General features: G+C 59.4%; 1 protein-coding gene and 1 long non-coding RNA gene across 2 annotated transcripts in view; one reads left to right on the forward strand and one right to left on the reverse strand.

The window, feature by feature from the left end:
• TNFRSF1B (TNF receptor superfamily member 1B) overlaps positions 1-9213 on the reverse strand; it is a 28325-nt gene extending 19112 nt beyond the window's left edge. Inside the window, exon 1 of the mRNA XM_081305721.1 lies at positions 9037-9213. Coding sequence (XP_081161847.1) covers positions 9037-9114 — 78 coding nt within the window. The 5' untranslated portion in view covers positions 9115-9213. The remainder of the gene's footprint in view (positions 1-9036) is intronic.
• Positions 9214-9306: 93 nt separating this feature from the next.
• On the forward strand, positions 9307-11891 carry LOC308655645. Its single transcript, XR_014023485.1, has 3 exons — positions 9307-9425; positions 9903-9960; positions 11739-11891. It is a non-coding gene; the product is annotated as an uncharacterized lncRNA (long non-coding RNA).
• Positions 11892-12683: the final 792 nt, after the last annotated feature.

Consider the following 12683-nt stretch of genomic DNA (forward strand, 5'->3'; position numbering starts at 1 on the left):
CTACATCACCCCTTGGGGCCTGGACAGCCTGGGACTGGTGATCTGTCCTACGCACAGACCGAGGTCCTGCCAGAAGCCAAAGTGGGGGCTGTCAGTTCTTTCTGTTTATAAATAGAGGAAGGAAGGAATGGGGGCAGGCCTGGGGAGGAGGAAGCGGCTACCACATGGGAAAATGGTGAGGCTGCAGCCCCTGCTCCTCTGCCCCCTCCACGCAGCACCTGGGGACTTCGTGGCTCTCGGACTTTCCAGAAATCCCCTCAGATGCCACCTGCCTTGGGAGCAGGCGCACTGCCAGCCTCCCCCAGAGAGCCCTCCGGGATGGGATCTGTGAGCCGGGATGGGATCTGCGAGCCGAAGCAGAAAGGGGTCACAACGGGGAGAAGGCGGTAGCGGGGAGCTTCGGGCTCTGCGGGCAGAGAGCACTCCTTCAACTTGGCCTTTACATAAGCTGAGAGGACTGACCAACACTGCTCAGACCCAGGAAAGGCACCTGCTGTGTGCGACACGGTGCTGGGCACATTCGCATGCTTCCTCTTATCCTGTTCCCTGCACCAAAGCCATGAGGCCGGGATGACCCCATTTTACAGACGTAGAAATGGAGGCTTCGGGAGAATCAATGCCAATTGTCTGAGGCTGAGAAGTTGGTAAGAGGCAGACGAGGTGCTTGTGGCAGTTCCATCTGCCTCCTGCCCTCCCCCAATTCTATACCCTGTGGGCTTGTCCTGCTCCTCAATTTACAGGGGCCCCCAAGGGGGTGACTCTCAAGAATGCAGTAAGCAAGTGTGGACATTTGGGTGACTGTCCCAGGCAAAAGGGTCTCCAGGGCCTCGGGGCAGACACCACGGCTATGGAGAGAGGCAGGGGCACCTGGCCAAAGACCGGAGGACCCGCGGACCCCCATGGGAGTGGGAACTGTTTTCAAGCAATAGAGAAACCACATCATTTGCATGGCAGGTCCCCAGGGCCCTGGGGCACGGTGGAGGGCGGGTAGCAGAGGTGCTTAGCCTTGATCTTGGGGATTTGCAGGAACCCTATGGATCGTGGGGTGCAGCCACATCAGGCCAGGCTGTCACATTGGAAACCCATCTGCCATCACGGGGACGAACAGCATCTGAGTCAGGAAGGACCAACCACATCACAGGCAGGCTGTCCAAGGGTGACACGCCCCACCCCCGGCCTGCTGCTTGTGATGTGAGCTGGGCAGACAGGAAGCCTGGGCCGGGATCCAGTTCTTGGGGCCAGCCTTTGTGCTGTGTGACAAGGTACAAGAATGCCGAGGCGTTGTCCTTGCCTCCAAGCAATGCTCAGTCTAGTGACGGAGATGTCCCAACCCTTCCCTGCTGTCACCTCCCTCAAGGCCCGTGGCTATGCCCTTCTCAGCCTCCCATGGCCCCTCGGTGGCACCTGGGCATCTCTTGCCACCTCCTTGCCCTCTCCCCCACCTTTGTTCCACCCTCCTCACTGGCCCCTGGTGAGCGTTTCCACGGGCACCCACTGCCCTGGGGCCAGAGCACAGCCTCGGTAGCTGGGTGCCCCATGAGCCCGGCCCTGCCAGCACCTGTCACTGTCTCTGGCCAAGAACAGCTCTTGGCTCCAGCACCCTCCTCTCACCCCTGCTGTGTCCCGCAGGGCTGACCCTCCACTACTGCCTCAAGGAAACCCGGGGTCAGAGTCCCCTCCTGGGGGCTCCTGTGACCACCCCATCCCTTTACTGCCCAGGCCAGACCATGTTTTAGTTACTTTGTTCACCTGTGTCCCCTCAAGGGGCCACAATTCCCCGACACTCTACCATGAGCTCTGAGCCAGACACCTGGCCTTACCCAATTCTGCCACTCTCCTGTCTCTGTTTTGTCAACTATAAAAGGGGACAGGGCAGCTAAGATTCAACAAGTCAACCCACATGAAGGTCTGGGTACTGTGCCTGGAGGCAGTGAGACTTCCTTTATTACTCACTGCTGTGTCCAGCCAGGGCTCACCCCAGCAGGTGCCTGAGAGGTGCTACACGCTCGGCAGACGCCCATGTCTTAACTTCCAATTATTTAAAATGAGCTGGCCTTGGGGGAGTCCTGGGGGGCATTCCCAGGGGGGCAGATTGAGGGGCAGTTTGCAGATCCCAGCCCTGCACGGTGGTTGGAGTCTAAACCCTGGGGTAGAACCTCAGCCTCAGTGAGCAGTGAGACCCTGAGCTTAACCTCCAGCCGCGGTCACCCACCCCCAGCTGGCGGGAAGATGGAGGGGCTCCGTGCTTTCAACAGCTGGGCCCTGCCTGGCACCCAGGAAGCGCCCCCTGGGCAGCAGCGCTTGGCCTCCCAGCACCTCGCAGCCCTGATGGGAAGCAGCAGAGACACTCGTGGTTCCACCGGACCAAAGCGGGAAGAGCAGAGGGGTCCTGAAAGGTGCTAACAGCAGAGCCAGGAGGCCTGGGGGTCCAGGCCCCCAGTGCCCCTCCCACACCTGAGATGGGTGGGCAGCCAGCCCTGCCCAGTGTCATGCCCACCCCAGCCAGGGGGCCCAGCTTGGGGTGACCCTGGCTGGCCTGTGACTGAACAAGAGCTCCAGGAACACTCCAGGATCAGGTAGCTCAGCTCAGGCGGGGGCAGATCTAAGGCCAGAGGAGCCTCTGTTGTAAGATGAGGTGGGGGGACAGAACCCCTCCCTACATCTAGGTCCAGTCCGGAGGCCACTTACTCCTCCTCCCTTGAGCTTCCCATACCTCCTTCCCGCTCTGCTGCCTTCTCCAGTCCTAATCCTCACCCAAACCACCACCGCGGCCTCCTAATGGGCCTCCCTGCCTCCAGCCTCTCCATCCCATCTGTGCTTCACACCGAGGCCACCGTGGTCTTCCTAATCCACTCTCTGCCTGTCTCTCCCTTGCTCAAAAACCATCAATGGGGGCTGGGGAGATAGCCCAGTTGGTAGAGTGCTTGCCTCCCATGCACAAGGCCCTGGGTTCAATCCCCAGCACCACCAAAACAAAAAACCACCAATGGCTCCCAATGCCTCCTTCTCCATACAGAATATAAACTAGAAGGCCTGGTTCTGCATCCAGACTGCCTCCCTCCTGAGCAGGCAGCCTTGAAGAGGTTGCTTTTCTGTGTGGTTTTATTTTTGTTCCTTCTTTTAATTTTATTTATGTATTGGTGGGTGCTGGAGAGAGAACCCGGGGTCTTACACGTGCTGAGCACGTGCACCGCCACTGAGCGATGGACGCAGACGGTTCTGTGTTATCCTAACATAAATAAATAAACAAAGGAGGCTAACAAACCTCCGTCTTTTCAGGCATAGAATAGGACTGAGAAGAGTGTACACCAGAATTATAGTTGTTACAAATTCTTTTTTTTTTTTTTTGGTTGTTTTTAATTGGTTTTGGGGATTGAAACTTGGGCTCTTCACCCCTGAGCTACATCCTGGGCACCACCACCCTTTATTTTTGGAGACAGGGCCTCTCACTAAGTTCCTGAGGCTAGCCTGTGATTCTCCTGCCTCGACCTCCCGAGTAGCTGGGATTACAGGCAGGTGCCACTGTGCCTGGTGGTTGCTGCGGTCATTAAATATAATTAGTGTCACTTCTTCCCTAAACTGGACCCACTCAGAGCTTCCTGGGCCACCGCTGGCCCTGCACACAGTCCAGCCTCCTCTCTGCTCTCCTGCCTCCACACCTCCCCATCCACCACCGCAGCTGGGACCCCATTGCCCCTCCCAGGATTCAGGGGGAGTTCCCTGAGGGACACTGAGGAGGGCGTGATGGGGGGAGACCCAGGAAGGTGACAAGACAGGCTGAGAGCAGACGGAGGCAGGCGGATCCGCGGGGTGAGGGGTGGTGGCTGGGAAGCATGGGGACTCCTGCCAAGGGAGGGGTCTCAGGAGCAGGAAGGATGCAGCAGGAAGGAGCAGTATTGGGGTTCATGAACCCAGAGGAGCAGGAGACACAAGCCAGGACAGTTGGTGACAAGGTCACCAGGGACTCTGAGAGTGGCAGAAAGAAGCCAGGGCTGTAGGTCAGCAGGAGGAAGGACAGGCAGAGCAGCGAGGATGCTGGCAGGAGTCCTGCTCCCTGAGGCCAGGGCTGGAGCCCTTCCCGGGAGAACCACCGTCAAGTCCAGAGCTGGGCCACCTGAGCCTCACTCCACACCCAGCCTGACCCCCTGGTCACCACCCAGCGAGCACCTGGGCTCACAGGATCCTCAGGCTGACCTCAGGCTGGGGCTGAGTAGCTGAGGTTTGGATCGAGTGACCAAGTGACCAAGTTCTCCTGGAGCTGAAGGCTCGGCCAGCGCTGGCCCAGGCCCCAGCCCCGCTCCGTCCACTGCCGGGCCTCTCCCAGGAGGCCTCCCCCAACAGTTGGGAAGATGTTCTTACACACTGCCCGCCACCCCGAAATCCTTTCCCGCGCCCTCTCACCCTCAGGCTCACTCGATTCCCTGACCCCTCAGCCGCCCTGCAGGCCAAGGTCAGACTGCAACAGATTCTGAGCTGCTCTGGACAGCAAAGGAAACCAGGGACCCCTGGGGACTTCTGCCCGGCTGCTGACCAGAGAGCGGAGGCCAACCTGGAGGACAGAGCGAGGCTCACTGGAGGCCCCAGCTCTCGGAACAGGAGCCTTGGGCCTCACCGTCCCTCTGCGCAGCAGATCAGACCCACTAGTGTCTGCTACCAACGTGGGGCAGGGGCCTCCTGGGCTGCGAGGGGACACCCCACTCCAGGTGTGGGCCGCTGGTAGGCAGGCCTTCTGGTTCTTCACAATAATCGGTTGTTCATAACCTCAGCAGGCAACAGCCACAAAGCAGCAGCGGAGGCCCCCAAGAGCAGAGGTCACACATCCCCAGGAAGGCGGGTGGGACAGAGGACAGAGCTGCAGCCTCAGGCCAGCCGCCCCCAAGCCCTCGGCCGCACGCACGCGCACCCCCAGGCAGAAGGAAACCTACTCCTGCAACTGCCTTGAAGAACGGCCCCTTGAAGGGACACTTCCTCCTTCCCTGCTCTCAGCCGAGTGCCCCAAACCACAGTGGCGTCACCACCCGTTGTGAGGTCACAGGGTGTCAAGGTGGAAAAAGACCGAGTGCCCCAAACCACAGTGGCGTCACCACCCGTTGTGAGGTCACAGGGTGTCCTGGTGGAAAAAGACCGTGGGCCCCAGGGGCTGGGCCTACAGGCAACAGCTGGGGGGATGGGACAGAGGTGGGACAGGACTCAAAACCAGGGCCCGGGGCTGGGGATGTGGCCCAAGGGGTAGCGCGCTTGCCTCGCATGCGTGCGGCCCGGGTTCGATCCTCAGCATCACATACCAACAAAGATGTTGTGTCCACCGAGAACTAAAAAATAAATGTTAAAAATTCTCTCTCTCTCTCCTCTCTCACTCTCTCTCTCTTAAAAAAAAAAAAAAAAAAAAAAAAAAAAAAAAAAAAAAAAAAAAAACAGGGCCCGGGGGCAAGTACCTGTTCTGGGGACACAGGGGCTCTTCGAGGAAAACGCTTCGACTTCCCTGAACCAGTGGGTTCCCAGACAGGGCTCTGCGGGGGGCAGGGAGGCCGGGCTTCCCAGCACCCCAGCACGGGCAGGGCCTCGCCTCTGCAGCACAGCCAGTGTGTGCGCCCAGGGGCAGCGGGCAGGAAACCCAGGAGCCCAGCTCTGCCTGGGGCCCCTGCACCTTGGCTTCAGCCAGCTCACAGGCGGCCATGAACCTGGTGCCACTGGGGCCTGGGTCAAGAAACATTCCAGCCAAACCAAGTGGCACTGAGGTGAACGCGGAGGGACGTGAGCAGTGGGAGTGCCCGGCTCCTTCCTGGGGAAGCGCAGCCCCCACTGGACCCTGAATCTGGGACCTTTGTCAAACCCACTCAAAGCTGACTCCACCACTGAGCCACATCCCCAGGGGTCTCGCTAAGTTGCTCTGTGGGTAAGTGCCTCTGGGTTCCATCCCCGGAACAACAACAACAAAAAAGAACAGGGAAAATAAAGCAGATGGGGGATGAGGGTACCTGCTGGGGCTTATAGGTCAGGTGATTTATTGGAGCAGAAGGAAATGGGGGCATGAGAATAGGAGAAGTCAGTGTGAGACCACACAAAACAAAAGGAAAAGCAAGTGCAAAGGCCCTGAGGTGGGTAGAAAAGCACCAACCTGGCAAAACAGGGAAGGCAAAGCTGATGGGCAGCCAAACAGCACAGCAGGAGGGTGGCAAAGCTCCTGCCCTTCCGACACACAAACACTCTGGGTGCTCCTCTAGGAAGCACTGGATGGGAAGAACCACAGTGTCACCCAGGCCTGGAGGATAGTGCTCCAGGGACTCACTGGGCTGGGCCCAGGACAAGACAAGAGTCGGGGCCACTCTCTGACACAGGAATCCCAGGCAAATTCTCTCTCCAGGTGAAGAGATGAGAAAACAGAGGCAGAAACAAAACAGACGAGAAGCAAGGGCAGTTGGGGCGGAGCCAGTAAGGTCTGGGGTCTCCTGGAGGCTGGCTCCTGGAGGACTGGCCTGGGGTCCTCAGAGCAGGGCCCTGGGCTGGGCATGGAGTAGGCATCCATGAGGGGTGGGGATGGGTGAGTGACTGGCACTGCATGAGGGTGCCTGGCCATCTGGCCACTGCCCTGTGAAGGGATGCCCGATCACCAGGTCACACCCTCAGTCAGCACAGAGATGCCCAACAGGGAAATCAGGCAGGGGACAAAGGAACAGAGATATGGTGAAGCAGGAAAGGGCCCACAGGGCCAGCAGGTGCCTCAGCTCCCGGACTCCACTCCAGTGACCGGTTCAGGAGCCCCCAGCCTCTCTCCTGCTTGGCCCCTGATGAGGAGGCAAGCAGAAGCCCCTCAGCCGCCTCCCCAGACATCAGGGGCCCTGGCATCCGCAATAGAGGGCACCAAGCTCTCCCCCACCCCGCCAGCTTCCCTGGCACTGATTTGGCAAATGGACGAATAACCGGGGGAGCGGTGCCTCCCACGGCTGGAGAATGCAGCTGTTCCAGGGGAGCCTGCCACATCTGCAGCCACTCAGGTCTCCTGGGGGTCTTTCCACAGCTCAACCCCACTGAGCAGGTGTGGGGACACAGGCCTGGGGCAGCCCTGCACTCAAGCCCCATCCCCACTCCCAGCTCGGTGATGGCCGGAAGTGCCATGACCTCTCTGGACCTGTTGCCACATCTCTCAAAGGGAACAGCAGCACCCATCTCTTAGGAGCCGCTGGAAGGCAGGCTTCAGTGTGATTCTGAGACAAAGTGCCCAACACTTATGTGTCCAAACACCAGGAGCCATCATGGTACCAATCATGAGAAGGAAGAAGCCACAGTCCAGCCCTCAGGGCCCTTCTAGACACCAGGGTTGGGATGCAGAATGGAATGTGTCCTGGAAGGGGACAAAAGGCCATGTACTCAAAGAGCAGATAAAATCCCAGTGGGAGAATGAGACAGCCTGTCCCAAATGGCCTGGAGGGATGGGGTGAGGGTGGACCATGGAGAGGTTTCACATGGGCCATCTGGCCATCAGTTTCAGGGGTGCGGGGTACATGGGGGCAGAGGGAGAGCAGATACCTCACTCTGACCTGGGATACATGGGGACTTTCCGTCTTGGCCACTGGGAGCCTGGAGGCAGAGAGGTGCTCCGGGCTTGAGGAGGGTCTCCGTCAAGGAGGACCCATGGGGAGTAGGGGCAAGGGCAGGAGCCTGGCTAGGAGTCTGGCAACTGTCCCGGGAGGCAGGGATCTGAGCTGGGAGTCAGGGTGCTCAGGCAGGAAGGGAGGGAAACCCCTAGAGCAATTCCAACTCCCTCAGCTGGTGTCCTGCAGGCCCTGGGCCTGCCTCATCCCCTGCCAGGGGCTCACATGCCAGCCAGGGGCTCACCCAGGCAGCCCCAGCTCAGGCGCAGGAAGGCCAGTACCTGTGACAAGACCCAAAGTCCTCAGTCAGGATGGCCACCATAGGCCACCCACAACTCACACACGGCCCTCAGAGCTGGAACTGTCCTGATCCAAAGGCTATCCTGGACCTCCCCTGGGGCAGCCCCCCAGGACCCCTCCTGGTACCCACTGAGTCAATTCTAGTCTAAGAGCCCCCCCTCTTTCCTGGAGAACTGGGCTCCCTAGCCCTGGATCGTGGTGTCACCTCCTGTCACCATAGCAGCCAATGCCATCTGCACGCTCCACCCTACAGACAGGTCAACACCACCCTGTGTCCATCAGGGTGGGCTCAGGAGGAAGGAGGAAGGCACACCTTGGGAGAAAGACAGGGATGCCCTTTGAGAAAAGAGCACCCCCCTAGTCCTTCCAATGACCCCCAAGCCCTCAGGGCCTCAGTTTTCCCTCCGTAAAACCAGGTTAGCCCATCTCACCAGCCACGGAGAAACAGGACCCCCGGCCCCCTAGAGACCCGGCCTTGCTACTGTGGGTGTGATGTGAATACTGAATATCGGGGTCTCTGTTGTCTTCGTCCTCCGGGGGCTCCTTGGAGAGCACTTCTGCCTTGCTTGATGGCCAGCCAAGAGGCCCCTGGCGGGGCCCTGTCCCGAGCCCACCAACAGACCCGCAGGGGCCCCAGGACCTATCCGGGGAGTCCCGGGAGGAGCTGGGCAGGGGCAACGGGGCGGCTCGCTACACACCTGGCCCGAAGCCTCCGACACATTTCTAAGAAAGAGCAAAGCCCTGGCGCGAAGGAGGAAGTCTTCTGAAGAGGGCGCCTGACCTGGGCAGTGGGGACCGCGCCCCAGACAGCCCCCTCCCCGCCGGGCGGGAGGGAAGGGCTGCCCCAGCACCGCAGGGGAGGAGGACGGGGGTTCTGGGTCTAGCGGGGCTCCAGCTGCTCGGCCCCAAAAGCCCTGGCCCGCGCGGGCCCAGGAACCGAGGTGCGTCCCCGAAGGCGACGGCGGAGCTGCCGAGAATCCAGTTCCACCCGAGGCGCACGTGTGCCGGGCCCACGGTGCCCAGATGGTCCCCATAGGCGCGTGGCGCGTCCCAGGGAACAGGACGGCGACCCAGTCCTCCCAGCTCCTCGGCACCAGGATGGGCACGGTGGGCTCTGTCCCCCGCGGCCGCGCGAGTCACCCACCTGGGCGGGCACGGCGTGCCCCGCCGCCCAGAGCTGCAGTCCGACGGCCAGCGCGGCCCAGAGGGCGGCAGGCGCCATGTGCGGCGGCGGGTCCGGCGGGCTGCGCCCTCGAGCCCAGGTCCCCAGAACCTCTGCTGGCGCTGCGCTCCCCTCCGGCGGCTGCTACTGAAAGCGAAAGCCCGCGGGGCCGCGAGCCCCAGGGCAGGGGCGGGGCCACCGAGGACACGCCCCACGGCCCTAAGCCGCCCTCCGCCCGGCTCTCCCCCACCGCTGCGAGCCACCCTTCTTCCAGCGGAGGGCAAGGGACCCGCACTGGGGACGGCTGGGCCTCTTCTCCTGCCCTCCTCCACGGACCCGCCTCGGTTCCCACCAGCCACCCCTCCAGAAGGGTAGGACCACCTTAGAAAAACATGCCCCAAAGCTGACACCCATTGTAGGGGACCCAGGGCTTCTAGATCATTCGCTCATTTAGACTCTAGAGCCAGACCACCTGCCTATGAATCTCTGCACCTCACAGGACCTTTCGGAAGATACATGCTATACACAGTAGATAGGTGTTACGTGCGTTTATAAATAAATGTCTCTGTCATGTAAGAAGCACTGTATGAGCACTAGCTGGCCCTTCCCTGACCCCCTACCGGGGACTACACCCAGGGGCACTTTACCACTGAGCTATATCTCCAGCCTTTTTATTTTAATTTTGAGCCTTTCCTGCTAAGCTGCCGAGGCTGGACTGGAACCTTTGCCTCAGTCTGATGCTCCTGCCTCTGAGGCCCAAGCGCTGGGAATTAGAGGCAAGAGTCGACTCTCTGGGTGCTTTTGCTGTTCTTACTGCTTTTCTTTTGTTCCTCCTTAAACATTCACAGAAACCTTTGGAATGAGCCAGACGCTGCCCTGTCCTTCCTGAGTCTTCTCAGCTGGCAGGTAAACAGAAGCTGGTGCAGGAAGCCCTCCAAGAAGCCACGGGGGCCACCTGAGCTAGCTCATGCCAAGACCAGCAGGGCTGCTCTCCTGGGATTTCTTTCCACCCTGACCGCCCACTCTAGCTGCCATCCCTGCCCCCTCACTTAGAGTGTCAGCCCCTAATGCCACAGCCAGTCCTGTGTGGCCAGAAAGCCTTCTTCCAGCCCGGCGCAGGGGTGTTTTGGAGGGGTGGGGAGTGGCAGTGGTCTGTTCTGCATGCTTCCACCGGCTGCTGAGGAGGTACAGAGGCCTGTGTCAGGCCACCAACCCCCATCAAGGAGACCACATGGATGGTACTTCTAGGTGCTGAGAGAGAAACCAGGAAGTGACCCGTGGAGGGTGGAAAATCCCAACTCCTGGTCAGGAGTCAGGGGAATCAACTGGTTCTCACGTTTCTACAACACGGGCCAGGCTGAGGGCGCAGCTGCCGTAACTGTGCAGAGAGGGACAGCCACCAGGGCATGCATCAGGAGTTGTCCCAGCCCTTACAGCTCATGTGGGAACAGCTTGGAGGAGACAGTGGAAGGCTAGTTATTAGTTGCTTGCATGTCTCAGTCCTCTCTGAGTGGGATGCCCCTGGAGGAAGCAGGGGATAGTAGTTGTCCCTGGATGTCCCACACATCTCCCACCCAGTGGGTCCCTCCAGCTGGCAAGTGGCACCATCAGAAACCACAGGTGGGAGCCTCCTGCCATGAGTTCCTGTCTTGGTCTGTGTTCTGTTGTGACAACCCAGTGTCACACTATAAGGAGAAGACATTTCTGGTCCCAGGCAGAAGGGCTGCACCTGGTAAGGGTTTCCTTGCTGGCTGAGCAAGAAAAGAGGCACAGGGCGTCACAAGCCAAGAGACAAGGAGTGAGCAAGGGTACTGTGTGTGTGTGAGTGTGTGTGTGTGTGTGTGTGTGTGTGAGACTCTCCCTCCTTACAGAGCCACCTGTCCTGAGAGTGCCTTCCTCAGAGGCTCCACCCTCTTGACGCCTCGTGATGGGGATTGAATTCCAACATGAGTTGCAACATCGTCGAGCCATAGCGGTCCCCGTTCTGGGGGCTGTTCATGTTCCAAATCTCTCCTGCCAGGTGGGGCCACCCAGGTTTGAGGATGTGGTGATGTCTCATTTACCTCTGCCAAGTACAGGTCAGGCCCAGGGGGCACAGATTTAGGGAGAAAAGGGGACAGTGTTCCATGACAACCAAAGTTGTCACGTATTTGGCACGGGAGGCTCTGGGAGGCAGCTCCTGGCTCCTTCTCTCTGGGGCACTTGGAGATTTTGCTGCTGATTCTGCCCCCACCCTGGGCTCCTGGTGAACACCGGTCCTCCAGGCTTCTGCTGAGGTGACATCCCCACAGGAAGCACTTTGGGGGAGAGACGGCCCCAGGTTGGCTTCCTCCCTGGGGTGCACAGTTGCCACACAGCTGATACCCCTGCCCCTTGCTGCTACTCCAGCAATGATGCCTCACAGCCTAACCACAGGCTCTTTTATGGAGCACCAACTGTATACCTGCCCTGAGGTGAAGGGGACTCAGCATTGGGCAAAACAGACAAGACTCCCCCATGGGTGTTATGGTCTCAAACTCCTGAGATATAAAGCTCCCGAGTTGGACCCTCATAGCCCCTCCTGGTTGGTCCAAGATGAGGGGAGTGTCTCCCTCTCCCCCAAAGGGCAGCAGGGGGCGCTCAGCACAATAGCGGCTCCTTCCCTAAATCCTGTCTCCTGGCTTCTCCCCCATGGCTTGGTTTAGGCTGGAGATAGAGCAGAAGCAATTCTGGAGAGACCTGTTCCTCTTGGTGTGACCTGCACAGGTGGCCCAGGACTTCTTCCTCTGGATGAGGGATTGATCTTGACACCCGCCATATCGTACCTGCCATTGGGGAATCTGGTAAACTCAGCGATATCAAGGACAGTCCCTTTAACATCCCGGATCACATGGCCCACCCCTGCCCCCAGCCCAGCCTTGGCCCTGGCCTGGCCGTTTCTCACTAGGGATGCTCCAGGGACCTCTGGGCCCCCGGCTCCACTTCTGCAATCTGTCCTCCAGCCTTAGAAGGCGTGCCACCCTTGTCCCTGCTACTTCCTAGTGCAGTAGCTCTCAACCAGGGGGTGACTTTGCCCTCCACTCCCACCCCAGGCACATGTAGCAACATCTGGGACACACTGTAGGGGACAGGGAGAGGCACTGTGAACATCCAGTGGGTAGAGGCCGGGGTTCTCCGGAGCCTCCCACAATGCACAGGCAACACCACAACAGACTCATCGATGATGTCCAGATTGAGACATTTGACCTGGCCATGGCTCCCCACAGCCTTCACAATTGAATTCAGCTTCCTCAGTGAGATGTTTGAGGGGTTCATGTCCTGGAGCAAGCTACTGCCAAGCTGATGGGCGCTACAACCAGCCAAGCCCATGCACTCACCCGTGACTTCCAGAGTAACTGAACTCCCACCCACTTGCCTCTACCCACATGGGTTCCCCTGCTCGGGATGTCTTTCCCTCCCTGTTTGCCCCACTCTCTCTCCTCTGTGAAGCTGCCCTTGACCACACCCTGCTCAGCCGGGCAGGACAGCATGGCCATCTATACAGACTGCTAGCAGAACGCCCTCACTAGTTATTAATTGCTTGCATGTCTCAGGCCTGTCTTAGTAATTGTGATACTAGCAGTTATCGGAAGTCTCCTCTGGGTCACCAG

This window comes from Spermophilus citellus, assembly GCF_964194105.1.
Source record: "Spermophilus citellus genome assembly, chromosome: 9".
In the NCBI taxonomy this organism is placed as follows: domain Eukaryota; kingdom Metazoa; phylum Chordata; class Mammalia; order Rodentia; family Sciuridae; genus Spermophilus; species Spermophilus citellus.